General features: G+C 39.9%; 1 protein-coding gene across 1 annotated transcript; it reads right to left on the reverse strand.

Annotated features, from left to right (window-relative positions):
• Positions 1 to 2519: 2519 nt before the first annotated feature.
• Positions 2520 to 6966, reverse strand: LOC130583947 (serine protease inhibitor 2.1-like). The gene is given in 5 exon segments (XM_057383636.1): positions 2520 to 2963; positions 3788 to 3935; positions 4549 to 4819; positions 5684 to 6289; positions 6292 to 6966. Coding segments are annotated over 5 exon segments (1248 nt in total). The 5' UTR covers positions 6326 to 6966; the 3' UTR covers positions 2520 to 2774.
• Between the last annotated feature and the right edge of the window lie 12113 nt (positions 6967 to 19079).

The raw sequence follows: 19079 nt of genomic DNA on the forward strand, positions 1-19079 counted from the left end.
CAAAATCTCACCATCCTACCTTCTAATCAGTCCTGGTGCACAGATTTATCAGGATGGGATCTCACGGGAGCTGCTCCCAGCTCTTGTTGAGTTTGTATAGACACTGCAGAGCAGGCTGCCTCACTCCACAGCAAGTTATCACTGATCTCTTCTCTTTGAAAGCTGCTGCTCTGCACAGAGGTGTGGTCTCTCCCAGTCCACTGAGTGATGGCATCTTGCCCCATGACCAGAAATAGCTCAGGGCTTCCACCAAGTTCTGGCCACTTGGAGCAAARAGACTCATACAAGGAGCAGTCAAGACCCCTGAGTCAGAAGCTCAGCTCCCCAAACACCAACCCATCCTACAAGCACCAATGGGGTCCTGTAAAGCCCCTCTTAGTAAGGTGGGCCAAGTTTGGGAGAGCAGCTCAGAARGCCAGAGAGATGTCAGGGCTGGGGAGCTCGTTTGTTGATTTGGGGGTTGCTTTACCTTTGCAAGGCTCACAACACACTGCCAGGATCACTGTAGGAACGAGCAGTGTGTGTTCAGAAGCATCATCTTCCTAGAGAGGGGGACTCAACTCCTGTGGCAAAAAAAAAAAAAATGCATCCAAGATCAATATGTGATGGCACAAAAGCAGTGCAGTGAGAGAGAAGTTGTCAAAGCCAGCCTGTCCTCGAGGCAGCAGCTGCGCAGTAAATGGTTTGCTATTGAGTTTAGTCCCAGTGCTCCACTGCAGTAAGAATGGGTGATTTACAGACACACAACAGCAAGAAAGTGTTTAGGTATTTCTTGAAAACAAGTTTTACCCAAGGAGGGACATAAAGAGAGGATTTAAAGAGTTGCAGTTTCYGTGTGAGAAAAGTTGTACTCATTTAACAGTCTTTAAGTCACATTTTACATATAGCCTGCCATGTTAATAAGAGTGACTGAAGGTTTTTGTTGATTTTAAGAGATTTACAGGATGATAGTAAGAGACTGGAGTAGTTCCTTCAGTGACATATTTTAATTAAATAAGGTATTTTATTGATCAACCACAGCAATTATTCAYGAATTACATTTGTCACAGACAATTCTTTGACAGTTCATGCTATCCCTAATGTCACCATCTCAATGTTTTAGGCTGACCTTGTGGAGTATGAAGAGGCACTTACAGTAAGAGATACATCAGAGTAAGTCTATTGTTTCAGGGATTATTCTCTTTTTTTTTTTTGTCAGTGATTTCTTAAGAGGTCCTACGCCAAGAGTTGGAACATGTGGGAGAGAACAGGTTGGTTGAGGATAAACAACAGCCTAGGCAGCAAAGAGTGATGTAAGGAGGAAAGGATTCTATAGGGACCAGCTTAGGTGAATTCTGGAGAAGAAACAGTAGAATTACAAAACTTGTTACATGTTGGGATAAAGCTTTTGGTGAGAACCCCAGAATTGAAAGCAGAGGGAATAGATTATGTTTTAAATACAACATACTTTAAAAAAAAGTTATCTTCCATGGAAAGTTTGGAAAGAGTACTAATTAATTGAATTGTTATGGTGTTTTGACCCTGGTTGGATAACAAATGCAACTAACTCTATCACTCCTTTCCTCAACTGGGCAATGCAGAGAAAATAAAAGCAAAAGTTCATTAATTGAGATAAGAATAGGGAGATATCACAAACTTACTATGTCACAAGACTTGACTTGGAAAAATTAATTGAATTTATTACCAATCAAAACCAGAACAGGATAATGAGAATAAATCTTAAAAACATCTTTGCCCCTGCTCAGAGAGAGAGGCAATAGGGGTTAGGGTCAGTTCATCATACGTTGTTTCTGCTACTGCTTCCTCCTCACAGAGAGTCTTTCTCCTGCTCCAGCCTGGGACCCCTCACCCAAGAAACAGTTCCCCACAAACTTCTCCAGTGTGAGTCCTTCCCATGGACCACAGTCTTCCATGAGCTGCTCCAGCATGGGTTCCTTCCACAGGGTGCAGTCAGTCCTTCAGGAACAGGCTGCTCCTGCATRGGTCCCCCATGGGATCACAAGTCCMGCCAGCAAACCTGCCATAGCATGGAATCCTCTCTTCATGGGTCTGCAGGTCCTGCCCGGAGCCTGCCCCAGCACGGGCATCCCATGGGGTCACAACCTTCTTTGGGCATCCATCTAGGCCCGTGTGTGCCCTCTCCACGGGCTGTAGGCGGATCTCAGCTTTCCCATGGAGCTCAAAGGGCTGCACAGTGACAGCCTGCTCACCATGCTCTGCACCATGGGCTGCAGGTGGATCTTTGCTCTGGCACCTGAAGCACTTCCTCCCCTCCTTCCTCACTGATCTTGGTGTCTGCAGGAATGTTTCTGTCTTTTTCTCACTCTACATTCCTCTGGCCTCAATTAGTTCTGTGAAATGACTTTATTCCCTTCTTAAATATGTTACCAGAGAAGTGTTACTATAATTCCCRTTTGGCTCAGCCCACAGCAGCAGCAGATCCATCTTGGAGCAGGCAGGCAGTGGCTCTGTCAGGTATGGGGGAAGCTTCTGGCAGCTTCTTAGAGAAGCAACCTCTACAGGCCCCCACTACCAAAACCTCACCATGTAAAGCCAATACATTTATTCAGCTGGAGAAAATGTCACATTTTAAAAGTGTCAGTTGATGGCAATTTTTCATAACTTTTTGCTTATTATTTGGATTAGAAAATTTCCCATTTACTTCTGAATATCCCTCAATCRGGTACTAGTTAGTAGCACTAACTAGCCCACAAGTGCAAAGGAGGTACCTTTATAAATCATGCCCAATATGAATATGCCAAATAACCCAGCAATTACTCCTTAGTAGGATCAACAACTTTCCCCATGAAAAGCATGGTTTGGTTGTTAGAGATGAAAACAAGGAAGGGCCTGTTGAATTTGATGACAACAGTAGGATGGAAAACTTTGGTAACAATTACAGCAGTGGCTCCTGCAGCTTCAGTTCCAGCCTCATCAACTTCCAGCAAGGCCTTGTGAATTGCCTGCAGGGAATAGGAGAAAACACTGTGGTTAATATATGGGACAGGAAGCAGGAGTAAAATTAATATTCTTCTTATGGAATATTTAAGAGAAGAAAASAGTAATAAATCCAGTGGATGAAACTTTATGATAGATCTCCAACAGCTTGAAACAGGAGAATTTTCTATGCCAGGACTGAACAAGGAGGGYCAAAAATAAACATGGACACACTGTAAATGCATTCTCACCAGTGCTGAGTAGATGTGGATAATAATACCCCACGCACAAGCTAGTTTATTTTCTTAGATGGTTTGGACTTCTACTAGCAACACTTTCTCTTATTTCAGCATTAATTAAAGACTGCTATTTAAATGCTAATACAGGGGCAGTMTTTGGCATCTTTAGTATTAAATCATAGCTTAAAGAGACATGGTGAAATTCTGCTACTGTAAACTGGAGACTTCCTGAAAACTTTAAGAATATTAAAAAATTAGGTATTAACACAAATATCATGACTGATGACTAAAACCTCATTTGTAGTTTATTTGACACAATTTTATTTAAACTATTATATTCCAGTGCCGAGAAATAATTTAAAATGTTGTCCAGATTTTCTATGTATTTAATATCCAGTCTTTTAATAGCAATACTAAAGTAATGCAAAAGTGAGCTAGCAGATTCCTTCTGTAGAAAAGCACAATTGCTAAGCCAGCCCATACTTGTCATTGTGAGTTTTACTTATAATTTCAGTAATATAAAGAGGGAAAGAAAGGCTTTAAAAACCCCAGACACAACTGATCAAAACAACCAACCACCATCCCATCATCAGCTGTGTCTGTTTACTTACTTGTGAAACCTGGAGATTGCGATTGCTGCTAATTCCAGACAGATCAGCATTGCCTGAGAACACTTCAGTAATGCCCATTTCCTCCAACAGGGTTTTAACATCATAAGACCCACTAATAGAAAACTTGGGTAACTGCAGATTTAATCTCCTGTTGATCAAAGAAAACAAAAGAGCAGTGAGSCCTTGCAGCCTCGTTCCAGCCTAGTAAGCAATTCAGTGACACTTGAAAGCATTCTTTTGATTGGAAATTTGTTTGATGGTAGCCTTTGTATTCCTTGAGCAATTTTGGCATCTTGAGTGATGCACCATCTTCTTTTATCTACATTGCCTATGTGATTTGAGGAAAAGAAGCAAATTATTTCATTGCTGCTCTTTCATCATAGTGCCACATACACAGCTAGCAGAGTTTTTTGGCTAGAGGGTTGCAGAGAATAAGCAGACCAACAGTGGAAAGCCTAAAGTATGGGGAAAGGAGGATAAAATCCAAGATATAATCAAGGAAATGAGTCCTGCTAACACCACGAAAGAAGAGGTATGAAGTCAAAAGGTAGTCAAGCAAGTCTTGAGGCAGCTGTTACAATGCCGTGGCCCCTTCTGTCAGTTTCTTAGCAATTATGCTCTGCTCTGACTCATTTGGGGAATTGCTTAAAACTCCCCTTTACAAAATCAGGACATTATGTCCAGTAGGAGGCAATCTGAAATTGGCATTTTCTCTTAAAAACAGCAAGGTGAAATATAACAATTCATATCCCTAGAGTTACCTGGTCACAAGTTGGCTGTCCCATTTACAAACAGTTTCCTTGGAGAGAGCATCTTCCACTTGCTTCATCTTTCCATCATCAGGCAGAATAAGCAGTGCTCGTGCAGTGCCCTGGTAAGGCAGCTCCAGCATCTCACAGGAGAGATCCTGATCGTGGTACCATTTAGCAGAACCATCACGCTGCATCATGTTGACTCTAACGGACGCATTTGGGGTCACAAGAAAATCATCCTCATACGTATCCGAAGGATCGAAAGACTTTTCCCAGGCAGCTAAGGGGGGAAAAGAGTTGATGCTGCACGCAAACATGAAGATCATAAAGAATGGCTCGTCTAAATTAGACCAGCTTTAATGTAGGGCGCTGGAGGTATATTGATGGGAGAAGAGGTTTACTAAATCACTTCAGCCTCCTGCATAGCACACAATAAAGCATTTTAGCTGTGCAGTAAGCTCAGCATAGTCAGTGTGAGTCCTGTCTTGCTGAAGAACAACCAAAGGTTGGTGACCATTTGAGAGTCCTTCTTCTACTGTAACCATATGYGATGCACTTATGCCATTTGAATGCAATCAGTTAAGTATTCAGTCACAGGACCTTCTGCCTTTTCTGTTAAGCCATACCCCATGCAAGCTGATTGCACTCAGCCTGGGGTGGAACTAATCAGCAATCAAAAAGCTCTTACATTTGAGCAAAGATCCAGAGGACAGGCCCTCAAGATGCTTTGTCYTAGGTTTTCATGCAGAGCACCTGGTAGATCAGCCATAACACTGGGRTCCCTGTGCAAGGATGTCCATCCACTAAATTTGACTGTCATGTACAGTCAGCATAGAGACCTTGGACACATCTTTAGTCATTATGGCCTCAGACCAGTGAGACCATGTGAATCCCTGTCTATGGGGCATCCACTAGCATGGAATTTCTCTGTCCACAGCTTTCAAGCAAATTGGGTCAAAACTAAACAATCAGTATTGCTCAACAGATACCCTGCTCTTGGCTAGATCTAATTTTTACTTTGGATGTCCTGCACAGACTATTTTCTTTCCTAAATAGTCACTCTGGTAATGAATCATCACAAGTTCCCTAAAATTTCTATTTCATATCAAAACCATCTATTGAAATGTTRTGGTGAATATCTTACCTTTAAAATAAATATAGTTAACAAGAACCAGTACGGTACTTGGGTCAAGATGACCAACTAATTCAGGAATTTTCCCCTTGRTTTTCTCCTCTACATATTTATTGATTTGCATTGTAGCTTCTCCTGGTTTATGAAAATTACTAGAAAAAAAATCTGCATCATAAAATTGTTTGGTATTTTGTAAAAATGACTCCTGTGGTTGATACCCAGTATCTGTAAAAAGAGCATTCCCTATATTTAATGTGATGTTAACATCAGCACAGTTCAGTACTGATAAAACTCTGTGAAAACTTTCATGTACATCACGTATACGAGTATCAGTCAGGTTGTCAAAGCCCAGTCCTTCCAAAACCTGAGACAGAGTGGTTGACTTTGCACCAACAGCCAGCATRGCAAAGGCAGTGGAGATACTCATGGGAGAAAAGAAAACATTTTGATCARCTTCTTTTGATGCAGCCTGCTTGTAAAATCTAAATGCAAAATCTGCGTAGTTAGGGCCTTGCTTGTCACAGCTATATGTTAATAAATTTTCTGTTCCATCCTGCAGTTTTATATTGTTGACCTCACGGCAAATGTCTTCAGGGCAGCAATGGATTACAGCACAAGGAGTAAACACAGGCACAGGAGACACTKCATCTTCATTTCAAATCATTCTGTCACAAAATAAACAGTCATTAAATGAGCAGATGGTAATGATGTGCTTGGTAGTAAGAAATAATGAATAGTTTGTTAGCATAAATGTTTCATAGTTCAACTGTAAATGTCTAATGTACGTAGGATGCCCAAAGTTCTGATGGGCACAATTTCAAATTTATTTAAATTCAGATTCAACCAGGTTCAAATGTCAGGCATAATAAAACCATAATATTCCATGATGGTAACTGCTCTGAAAAGACAATATTTTTTTCCACTGGCAATGAAAATATAAAGCTACAGTCCACAATAATATTTTTTAACAATGACATTATTTTCCCATGATCATTGTCTGCTCTAGGGTACATCCAAACAAACAGGTTACCACGAGGTAGGACAGGGTGTGGGTTTCAAAAACATCAAATACTCTACTGCATCTGCCCAAAAGCAACTTGATAAATGTAAGGAAATGTGGGGCACCTCATTACTCACTGGAATTGGGGTAAATTCCCTCACTTTGCTCAGGGCAGCAGCACATGGACAGACAGCTACCATGGACTATCTGATTCTTGTTAAATTCACACCCCTGTTCACTTTGTGGTTACTTGCTCACATGGCCAGTTACTGGCCACAGCTGGTAAGTGATGGTAGAAAGTCATCTACATGAACATGAACATGAACATGAACATGAACATGAACATGAACATGAACATGAACAAGGCAGAATTCAAGGCAGAAGTCTGGAGCATCCTAAAATCTGGAGAATCCTGTGCCATGACAGCAGTTTGCATAGCGTGGGCACAATGACATGTGGCAAGCAGCAGGTTTGCATCCAGATAATGCACATTTGGAATGCAGGAATCCTCCTTTTGGGGGAGCCACAAAACGTGTTTATGACTCCTCAAATGCTGGTTTGCCCCTCACCATGGGTTAACCTGCATGGGATGTGGGGAGGAACTGGGTCAAAGAGGAAGAGGAGCACTGATCCCACTCGGTAATCAAAGGACAGAGATTAATTCCCTTAGAGATGACAAGCTTCTTCATTGTTCTTGATCTCTTAAAGCTGACATGATATACTTCACATGCACCCCCTGCTCTCTACAGAAACTGGAGCAAGTTTCTGGCTTACCGAATTGAGTTCTCTGCAGTTCTGGGGAGCCTTCTCAAATAAACTCCCTTCAGAACCGTAACAAACTATAGATGAAAATAAGCTTTTTGCCCTTGCAGTTTCTGTATGAAAACATTTCTAGAACTTTTTCACTGTAACAGTTCCTCTTCTGGTTTCCATCCAATGCAGCCCGTTCACATTCTTTTTTTTCAGGATTGTATTTTACCATGTCCATGGTAAAGTTCTCTTGATCTTTCATTCATTCCTAGGCTGTATCTAAAGATTTAGATTTTCTGAGGGCAGCTCAAGTTCAAGGATTCTTASTGATTAACCAGGTGTTTTATTTTTGTCAATGGTCTTTCTTATTTTCATAGTAAACATATAGATGGCTGTGTGTTCTTATATTTGCCAGGATCTGAGTACACTGAGTCTGCCTGAGATCAGCAAGAGCCCACTGCAGTGACCCGCAGTAACAAGTGGGACCACTAAATTTGAATTCCTTTAAACCGAAAGATGGAGTATGGCCCTAGATAGGAATATGATTTAACTRTTTCAGTCTCTTGTAAGCAGAACTCTGCTGCTTCTTCACAGCCAAAAAAAACCTCACAAAAAACCAAAACCCAAACAAACCCTAATGTAGTTGAAAAAGAAGAAATATAGAACAAAAGATGTTTCAAAAGTACTTGATGGTTATCACCTCATAGTCTTTTTCTCTAGTTATTTGAGATATTGCACATTTAAGTGAGAAAGGAGATTTTTTTTTTTCTCTCCATGGTTACTTCCTGTGTCCATACAGAACTTAGCCTACATTTTAAAGAATTTCTGAAGCAAAGAGTATGGTTTAGGGGTTTTTTGGGGTTTTTTTTTTGCAGCAAACCTGTGTTAGGCATGGCTCTGTTTTTAACTTCTGCCATACAGATCAGTTTAAAAACTCCTGGTATCACAGGTCTCCACAGAAATCTAAAAGAAGTACTTCTATCAAAAGCTAGAAAACAGTGAATATTGTCAGCTAATTTTCCTCACATACTTTTCCCTTCAGAGGAAAGGAAGGTTAATTTCAAAGGAAAGGAAAGGAAGGTTAATTTCAAAGGTTAACATTTCAAAGGTTAATTTCAACATTTTGAGATTAAAAAAATTCAGACACAAATATTTCTGTTAACATTTCAAAGCTGAAGAAATTAGCAAGACTTTATTAAACCCAACAAAAAAAAAACCAACAAAAAAAAATGCAAATTGGAAATGCAGAAAATAGTTCTCTTCCAGACCACATATTAGTTTGTCTATAGGAATAAAAGGGGCAATTAAATTTAAATTGTGACCCACCCCCTGTTCTCACCCCAGTCCTAATTAGAGAGCCTGGCTTTAGCAATTCAATTGTTGCTTTATAAATTAAGTCACCAGAAGAGTTTATAAATTGGACCTAGTTGTTCAGTCACTAGTGGGATTATACTAATTTTGAGTCACTGCGAAGGCTGTTTCCAACCTGAAAGGTGATTACATCAGTATTCTGTTTTAACAACTACTTAATAAGTCCCCATGACTTCAAAGGGTTTTTCAGTTTGATTTCAGGCTAAGCATATTCCCCTAGAACAGCAGGTCCCACTGGTCCCTTGCACATCTTCTTGGTTAATATTTTATTGCAACATCCACACAGAACCAAATCATAAGCAGACAAATGAAATTAACCTAATGATAACATTCCACTGACCACAGAAAGTATCATTTGTAAGTCTCTAAGAAAAATTAATGTGATATACTTACAAAATCAGAAGCCCTGTTGCGTTCAGCTGATCATGCCATTCCCCACACTGTTACTTATACACCTTCACCATCTTCTGCATAATTAGAGTTGTTAAACATTACATAGGCCTGATAAAAATTAGAGCCAACCAAAAAAAAAGGAGGAAACAAAGCAAATATTGATGAAACAGGGTTCGCAAGGATCATCTCAGTTATGGAGCCAAAGAAGCTGACAATCTTCAGCCATTTGAACAACAGCTGTGACATCCTCTTGGTTGCCTCTGGCTGCGCAGAGGAGCTTTAGCACAAATGCTGTGTGAGTAGCACCCTACTGGAATCACTGGAAACAGGAGTTAACTCTCTGTGCCAGAAGTCAGACTTTCTGTGCTGTGATGAAGTGTATATGGAACTGGCAGCTGCATATCACATCAGCTCCGTGCTCTTCCAAAATCTGTCCAGAGGCAAATCTTCTTCATGATCCTCAGCCTGGATATGGATGACAAAGGAAATGCCTCTACCTTCTCACTTCTGCAGCTCAATACCACAGAGAGGGTACGTGACAGACATGTTTGCATGATGTGTTTCCCACCCTGGCTGATGAGGTACCTTCATCTATCACAGTTCTGGGTGTCTCTCAGTTACTGCCTGGGGCAGCTGGTGGGAATACAAGCAGCAGGCTGTTTACTCCCACTCGCTGGCATTCTGCATGTGCGCACCCACTGCTCATTCTCCTTGCCCTCTCACACACTTCTAAATTGTGCAGATGAAAACAGGTGCTGCTTGTTTCTATTAACTTTTCTCAACAGGAATAAAAAGCTGATGGATCAAGCTGACTGAATTTTTCCAGTTAACAGCAAAGACCATGATTGAGTGGTGACATGAAATGTGTTTCCCCATTTGCAATGACTCTTTCCTTTGTACTTGTTTACTCATGTATAATTTTGTTGTTACAAACATAGATAAACATGGAGACAGAACACAGATAAACTTTGGACGCTCCTCTTGTTTTCCTATGTATTTCTTCCCCTCTCCACCCTCCCCCCTTTCCTTTTTACTTCTTCCTTCTAACTCTGGCTGTAAAGGTCACAAACATAGAGATTATTTTACTCATCAAAGCCCAGGTGAATAACAGGTCATGGTGGTCAAGGATGAATTGTGTTACAAAATTGTTATAAGCCTCTTGTTTTCTCTTTCATTTGTGATGCCTCATAATTACTGTTTTGTTTTTAATAATGTTAAGCTAAACTTAATAAGGCATTTCCTTACCATTTCATTGTAGCAGTAGCAATAAGGTGCTACAGCACCTTGAAACTAAAATGATGAGCAGACAGATGCACGCATGCCAGGTGTACCACTCATTGCCATGAGCTATTACAGTCCCACCTCTCTACTGACCACAGTTTCAACTCTAAGTCATGAAACCATCTTAACCAGCTTCACTCATCGTTTATCTCCTGAGATTTTTTGCTCTATTATTTATTTCTTATAGGAATAAAAGTACTGAATATGGAAATAACCAAAGAGATGTGTTTTACTCCTTCTGATAATAAAAACCATGACAAAGTCTACATTGCCCAAGTCCATGCTACTGCTGCATAGTTCATGTAGGTCAGTTTCTATACCACACCCCAGCTCACATTTTGACATCTTTAGAAGAAATAGAGCCATATATTAATTTCAAGAATTTGCTAACATCTTGTAAACATCTTCTTGACTGCTTTGTTTTGAATAGAACATTCCAAAACGAGTTTAAAGAGTTCTTAATTAACCAATAACTGGTATATTCAATGATATCAGAACAATTCAACTTGTCCAGTGTTCTTGTTATGCTTCTATACCTCAGATAAGGGAATCAGAGTTTTTGTGTCAATTTAGCAACAATAATAGTTCTGGGATTATGGCTTGCAGAAACGAGTAACTTCAAATATAAATAAAAATTTATCCCTATAAATCTACTATGTCATACGACTTACACAAGGATTTGTTAGTGTAAAGAATAAAAAGGATATTGGCACAAGTATATTGACATCATAGCAGCAATACGAAGGGAGTGGTGTATGGAATTAGGAGGGAAATGGACATTACCTTCCCTTCCATTCCCTTGCTGATAGTCTTGAGTGATGGAATAGTCTTTGGGAAGGATCAGGCAGTCAGAGTGCAGGGAAAATTGTTAAGATTGGAGATGTATGTRTATGTGGTGAACTACGCTTTTTCTAGTCTGGATGAGGTATATAATGAAGAATAAACGCACAATCTGCTCACAGCGGTCATGCCATGCTTTCAATACTTCTTGGAAAATCTCCTCCACCGTCCTGTCAGAAAGACAAAATTCAATAGCTTGGAAAGGGACTGTGAAATTAAGATTAAATATAGTCTGTATATAGTGARGAAAACATGCACAAGGATAGGGAAGTTTTGCTCACAGAACCCTTTTCTCATTTGAATTAGCATCACTCTTATGAACAAAGTAGAGAACAGGGACAAGAATTTTTTTTTTTAAAATTACCAGTGGCAATGACCAATAGTGAACACTCATCATAATTTTTTGGTAGGAAAACCAATTCCAGTTGCAATTTACACTAAATGTAGCAGGTGTGTTACAGGTATGGTGCACCAATAACAGCTGAACAGCTGAACCCTCTCTTGCTGCTTCAGTGTGGGCAGGTTGGCAGGGACCACACAGGAGCCACAGCCTCCTGTAAAAGGAGCAGGAGAGTAGGCAGGTTGCTCTAATATTAGAAACCTTTACTTAGGCCACAGAATCTTTCAAAAGAATGCTGATTTTCCATTATTTCTGCATGCAACAGCTTTACCATGGATTTTCTTTTCAGACCTGAATGTTTCTGTGATACTAAYATTAGTAAGAAAATAACTTAGTGAGATTTTAATATCTGGATGATTTCCATATGGGGTATTGTGAAAGAATAGTGTGCATTCTGCTTTCTTTTCCTTCTAATCTCCAAAATAGATGACAAAATAATCTCATTTACCATAAAGGTCTCCAATAATATCTTCCATTGGCCAAGTACTGCTCAGGGTACTGGAATGATTTCAGGTTGGGATGAGAGAACTACTGGACTGAAAATTCAGGATAAATGGCTATCCTTGTTGAGAAGCTTGGTTTAGACCTTGGGAATATCACTAGCACTAATAGGCTTCAGTTTTCTCACTTTTAAGATAAAAATGACACATCTAACTTCCTCACTGAGATTAGATTGCTTGAAAATAAAACATTACTTTCAATGGTCTTGAGCATTGCTTTAGATATTTATTGCATTTAATGAAAACAGAATCATTTTTTATCAGCTTTATTGTATGGCACCTGTCTTGGAAACAGTGATACACAATCTGACAAGCAGTGGTCTGCAGGATGCAGCTTCATACGTCTTCAAAGTGAGATTTGAAAGTTCCCTCAATTGCATGCTTCCATACAAATTCCTCTGGACTTGACAGAAAGTGTCTTCTTTCCTGGTATGCTTGGCACTTGTATTCCAGGGGCGGTAGCCACCCAGGTGCATTACAGCGTGGGGACAGGTGATTAAGCACACCCAAGTATTTCAAGTATTAATAATCTGTATGCACCACATGACACTGCACAAGCCAATCCTTTTCCCAGACATTTTTCTTTCATGTCTAGAAAATGCAAATACCTGTTGCCAGCAACTAGAGCGTAAGAATCTTGTACAGGAAAATAGAGCAGTGAGCACTGTGCTCACTGAAATGGTTTTTCATTTTTCAGTTTGACCCAAGCATCATGCCAGCAGGGATTATTTCACCTGAATGTCTTCATGTATTGGCCATCCAGCATAGTGCTTCTAAAATCGTATAATGTATCTGGGGTAAGGCACCTGACTTCTGCTCTGACTATGTTAGCTAAGAGAGGAAGAATGATCAGTCTCAGGGGGGAGTTATAAGCAGCTGAGAAGCTGAGTTTCTGCAATGAGAACCTGTGACTGATCTGGGAAGGGAAGCAGAAACTCCCAAGTCCCAGCCCAAAGCTTTGTAACTACTGGTCTGTCCTTCTTTCCTAATAATGTTCTTGCATGAAAGAAAGAAAGGAATTAATCAATTAATTATGGGTTTCCAACAGCAATATAGTACTTAAAATTTTAATAAATGTGTGTCTATACAACATGAAAATATAGTTAACAAGAAACATCCAATGAGTAATTCAAGACTTAAGCAACTAACATTATTCTGAAAGCCTTCATTAAAAAGTTCTTCTTCACCTTCCCATTTGGTCCACTGACCCTGCTATCTGGGACCATCTCATCTGAATTGCTTTCTTTACCTCCTGTGTACTACTGAATGATACTGAATCAAATGCCTACCTTTGATCATGCAGCTGATCAAGTAATGTTGATCAAAGTGGATTGAAGTACACAATGACATTATTCTGTGACTCAGAAGATCAGCTGCCCAAACAGACAATATAGATTTTGGCTAATGCTCAAAGAAAGAAACCAGAAAGTGGTCTTGCAAGGCACAGCGTCAATTTACCTTGTTTATTACACCTTGTCAGTCTCCCTACTCACACAGAACAGCTCTGTTGAAAATGAGAGTACAAACATAGGAATCCACCAGGGAACACATGCAGAAGGGAGGGAAGTTTCAATTTTACTTTGAAGGGATATAGACTAGAAAAAATTTTTCTGTGGCCGCTCCTTTTAACCATGTTGGGAGAAGATAAAAGCCACCATGTAGCTTTTAAAAATCCTAAACTAGGTCAAAATATAAACAAGTTAAACCAAGCCATTTTTCTATGCAACCATCACACAAGCATCTCAAATCTATTACTCTTAACAGCAAAACTGTTGGAACTGTGACAAAACTTCCCCAATCCAAACTTGACAATACCCCGTCTAGTGTTGTCTCCTACATACTGATATCTTCTTTGATAGTTCTTTTCCTGCCTTTCTTCACATCACACACACTCACTTGCAGACCACTCTCACCTTGGCACACCATTCCTCTATCCCTGCTTCCTCCCTTAGCTTGGAGACCACTGGCAAGTAGAGCCTGTTGAAGAATTATAGAGGAAGGCATTCCCAAAGGAGTCACAGCAGGAGCCTTCATTGAAACTAAACATYTGTTGACCAGGGAAAGCCCAGACTAATTTTCACAGAATACCTGTGTGTCTTCTTACATAGAGCAGGAAAGCATTATGGCACTCCTAGGGCTGGGGTCAGCAAGAGTGGGGCTCAGCCGTAGAGAGCAGAAAGGTTAATCAGGTCACGAGAACTTCTAGGTGACCATGTCCTGTTCCTAGGTTCATTGATCAGCCAGTGAGAGTATTTTTTTCCCTTGATGATGCAATGTTTTTAAATTAATGCCTTTGGTAGAAATTAGGTGGGTGGGGATTATGAAAACCAGTTTGAACCGGTCTCTGGCCTTTGTGAATGCTCCGACTCTTATACTAATGATGATTGAATTAATCTCTTAACAAACACGTTTGTTTTCCTAATTCGCCTCCACACACATAATTACTATAGCTCCAAACCCAACACCCAAATCTTACAGCAGAGATGACATTTAGCATTCCCTGATCTCCAGTAATTTGTGAAGCACAGTGAATAGGGTCTCCTCACCAGAAACAGAATCCTGCAAGCCAAGTCTAAGAGGATTCACTGTCTTCAAAGGAGGAAATTTTTTATCAGCATGTTCTAAACATATTTCTGTTCACATTTTTGTGTTTAAGGAATTGTTTTTACTAATGCTCTGCAGGCCTTCAGTGGCCAGCAAAAGCTAAGACGCCCCTAAATCCTTTGAGCTGGAGGTCCGTACTTATCTGTGATGGTAGTGGGATTATACCCGAGCTACAGTTGCAGTGTTCCATTACTTATGACCTACTTCACAAATACTCTACTTTTTTTTCCACACCTGAGAGACTTTCCTAGATTGCACAAGTACCCAGATTCTTCCTGTAGCCCTTAATGTTCCCCGTAAAAATCCTTTCYCAGAAAAACATCTTGGAAGTTTCTTGAGTGAGAAATTTCCATGTAAGAAAGTAGAGTCAAAGAAACATYAACATTTTCATGAATATTTGACTTTGTCAATATTTTGAAAAATAAATTATGAAAATGTTCCATGCTAATTTTTATTTTWTAGGATACTGTGAATTGTTATTTTTTTCTACCATATCACAATAAAATGGAAAATTCAAAAGCATTTGTAGGCAATTTGCTGAGAATTTAAATTTTTTTCACAACTTGTGGAGAATTCAGTGTATTGAAATTTCACTTGGGAGAGAAAGGTAATTTATTTCATGTGAAGATAACATAAATAGGGGACTTTGGACATTGTTTGAAGACAATTGTAGAAAAATCTGACTGGAAAGAAAACTATTGTTTACGAGAAAGTTTTGGTCAGGCTCTCAATTCTTCAAATCAGGATGGAAAAGTCTTCTGCAGTTGTAGAGAATTTGAGGAATGAGGATGTCATTATTTTCCCACTCGTAGTTCTATTCTCATTTACCTTTTTTTGTGATCTAAARCCAGATTTATCATATACTCTAAGGTAATAGACGTTGAGAGAAAAGCTTGGAACTGGTATACCAAGAGATAATCCACRTTTAAAAATAAATTTTATTCATTTGCTATGAATTTGATGGGAAAAACAGACTAGTAATCAGATAGCCCCATTTAAAAAAATACACATACAATTGATAGAGAAATAAAAGATGAAACCCAGAAACATTAAATAAGAGATAAAATAGATCTGATGAGAATTTTTGTGAAATTTCACTGGAAAACAGCAAGGCATTCATGTGATTGTAAGAAGTATCATCAATTGTTCTAAAAAGACCAAAACTTCAAATATGAAGGCAAATCGAAATTCATCTATTTCAATCATTCAAAGTGATAAAAAGACCCATTTAAACCCTCGAAAAAGCCCACTTTTTTATAAAAGGTATGGTCCTAAACTTMTGAGTCATATGAATTGGCTTAGATTTTCAGTTATTTCCTACTGAACCACTGAGTTGATAGAAGTGTTGCTGTTAATTGAGGAAGCAAAAATGCCCTAAAATGTTTTGGACCCCCTTGGGAACAGCAAAAGGAAACAAACACTTAGGCTTTGACTGCGATTAGAGCCTAYAGGTATGCAGTAGAATTCATACATAGTGTATATATACACATAACTCATCCTATAAGCCATGCAAAATAGGCCCCCTCAGCTTAGGGTAAAAGTTAATGTAGTTCAGTACCCAGCATGMACTATGGGCATATCATGGAACAGGGGCACAAAGAGGTTTCCTCTCTTCAATCTCCCACAGTTTGGTTTCCTTTTTCATTGTCACTGAACATAGAAGTGGCATATCCAGTGGCTTATCCAGCATCACTGCATAATCTCTGTCCTGAGTGGAAATGACTAATTTGAGACCATCATGCCAAGTATAAACCAAGGGCTTTTTCCCTTGTGTTCTTTGTCTTGTACTTAGAAACAATGATTCTCCTGTGACATTTTATCAGCCAGTTSACCAGTCACTGTGAAATTCTTCCCAAAGAACAAGGTGAAACCACCAGCAAAATGTGTCACGTTGCAATTTATTAAAGTCTGACTTCTCTGACTAATGCACCCCTGAACTCATTGCTTATAAAGGGTATTCCTTCCCTACTGGTGTATGATTGGCTTTACGTCCTACCCTGAGGGATCTTACAAGTTTTCAGAAGGATGTGACAAATATCAATCAAACCATTACAATACATAGATATGTCAACTCTTTCAAAGAATTCTTTGTCAAAAGATTCTGGCTACTGCTGTAAAAGRCAATAAAATGTTTTTTATAAATACATTAACAATAAGAAGTAACTAAGGAAAATCTCCATCCTTTATTGGATGCAAGATGGAAGACTTTGAAAAAGGAAGAAGAGAAGGCTGAGATACTCAGTGCCTTCTTTTTTTCAGTTGCTAATAATAAGACCAGTTGTTCTCAGGGTACCCAGACCCCTGAGCTGCAGTCAGGAGAAGAATGAAGACCCCATAATCCAAGAGAAAATGGTCAGCAACCTGCTGCACCATTTAAAGTCCCACGAGTTTATGAGGCTGGATGGAATCCACATGAGGGTACAGTGAGAGCTGGTGGATGAGTTCACCAAACCACTTTCAATCATTTATCAGCAGTTCTGGCTCGCCAGGGAGRTCCCAGACYAACTGAGGGTGGTGAATGTGCCGCCCATTCACAGGAAGGGCCAGAAGGAGGATCTGGGGCATTGCAGGACAGCCAGCCTGRCCTCAGTGCCAGGGAAGGTTATGGAGCTGATCCTCCATGAGTGCCATGACGTGGCATGCAGAGGACAACTGGGTGATCAGGCCCTGCCAGCACAGGTTTATGAAAGGCAGATCCTGYTTGTGCTGACCTGACCTCCTTCTCTGACAAGGTGACCAGCTGAGTGAGAGAGGAATGGCTGTGGGTGTTGTGTACCTGGACTTTGGTAAAGCCTTGGACACTCTCCCAAAGCATCAAGTCAAAACAAGCATCTGCAAGGCTGGAAAGCTGCCTCATGGAAAAGGACCTGGGAATGCCATTTGACAGTTGCCTGAACATGAACTGTGTGCCCAGATGGCCAAGAAGGCCAGTGGCATCCTGGCCTGGATCAGCAATAGTGTGGCCAGCAGGACCAGGGCAGGGATTGACCTCCTCGAGTGCTGTGTTCAGTTCTGGACCCCTCAGGACAAGAAAGAGATTGAGGGGCTGAAACACATCCAGAGCAGGGCAATGGAGCTGGTGAAGGGTCTAGACTATTCTAGCTGTGGTTTTTTAGCCTGGAGAAAAGGAGGCTRAGGGGGGGCCTTAGCACTCTCTACAACTCTCCAAAAGGAGGAAGTTGTAGCCAAGAGAGGATCAGTCTCTTATCCCAAGGTACAAGATATAGGCCAAGAGGAAATGGCTTCAAGTTGTTTTGGGATGGTTTAAATTGAATATTAGGACAAATTTCTTCATGGAAAGGGCTGTCAAATACGGGAACAGGTTGCCCAGGGAAGTGGTTAAGTCATCACTCTMGTGTTATTTTGAAGATGTGTGACTGGGTCTCTTAGGGACATGGTTGGACGTGACAGCTCTGGATTAAGTGTTAGAGTTGACCATAAAGGTCTGAGTTGATCTTAGGGTCTTTTCCAATCTAAAAGTTTCTGTTTCTGTTGGCAGTCATGTTTATTATTCAATATTTTGTCATACTTATTCACAGAAATATAAATTCTGCAGTTTTAAAAAAGCTGAAATTGAACTAACCGTTCTGCACTTTAGATGCTCATCTGCATTTTTCAAAAAATTTAACATCCCATTTTTCTTTTCCCATTATTGTGGTACAGAGACACTTTGAGAGTTGCATCAATACGTACAGCTTAGCATTTTTCTTCTTGAGACAGCTAAAAGCTCTTGCACGCATACTAAACAGTCAGGGTAATTTGTTGTTACTTACTCTTTTATTACTTTTTTYCCCCCTGAATACTCTTCTATTGTTAGTTCAGCTTGGAATAGTGGTTTAAGCTCAACCACTGCAAAGGAAGCACATGTGCAGTAGATGGGGCTTTTCTGTTTTGCCAGCGCCTGCCCTAAACATTTCTTTTACACTTTGAACATCTACTGGCTCCTCGGGCTTTTTGAAATTATCTCTTTGGAAAAGAATATATTTTTTCTCATTGCTTTATTTAAATGCCATAGAAATGAGAAACAGAAAGCTGACAACTTTTAAGCACTCTTCTTGTTTCCCTGTCATCATAGTMTATTAAAAACTAAAAAGTTACGATATAGATGACCCGTATTTTGTTAATGAAATAACAGGAACTGCAGCTCAAAGCACATGCCAAGACGGATAAAATAGCTATTAGAGGGAGTCAAGAGAGAGCTTTTTAGAACAGAGATGAGACACACACAGAAGCCACACACTTGATAGAGTAGAAGGTGCACAATTTCTA

Source organism: Malurus melanocephalus, unplaced genomic scaffold (genome assembly GCF_030028575.1).
Source record: "Malurus melanocephalus ecotype Western Australia unplaced genomic scaffold, MMel_1.1 scaffold_646, whole genome shotgun sequence".
Lineage (NCBI taxonomy): Eukaryota > Metazoa > Chordata > Aves > Passeriformes > Maluridae > Malurus > Malurus melanocephalus.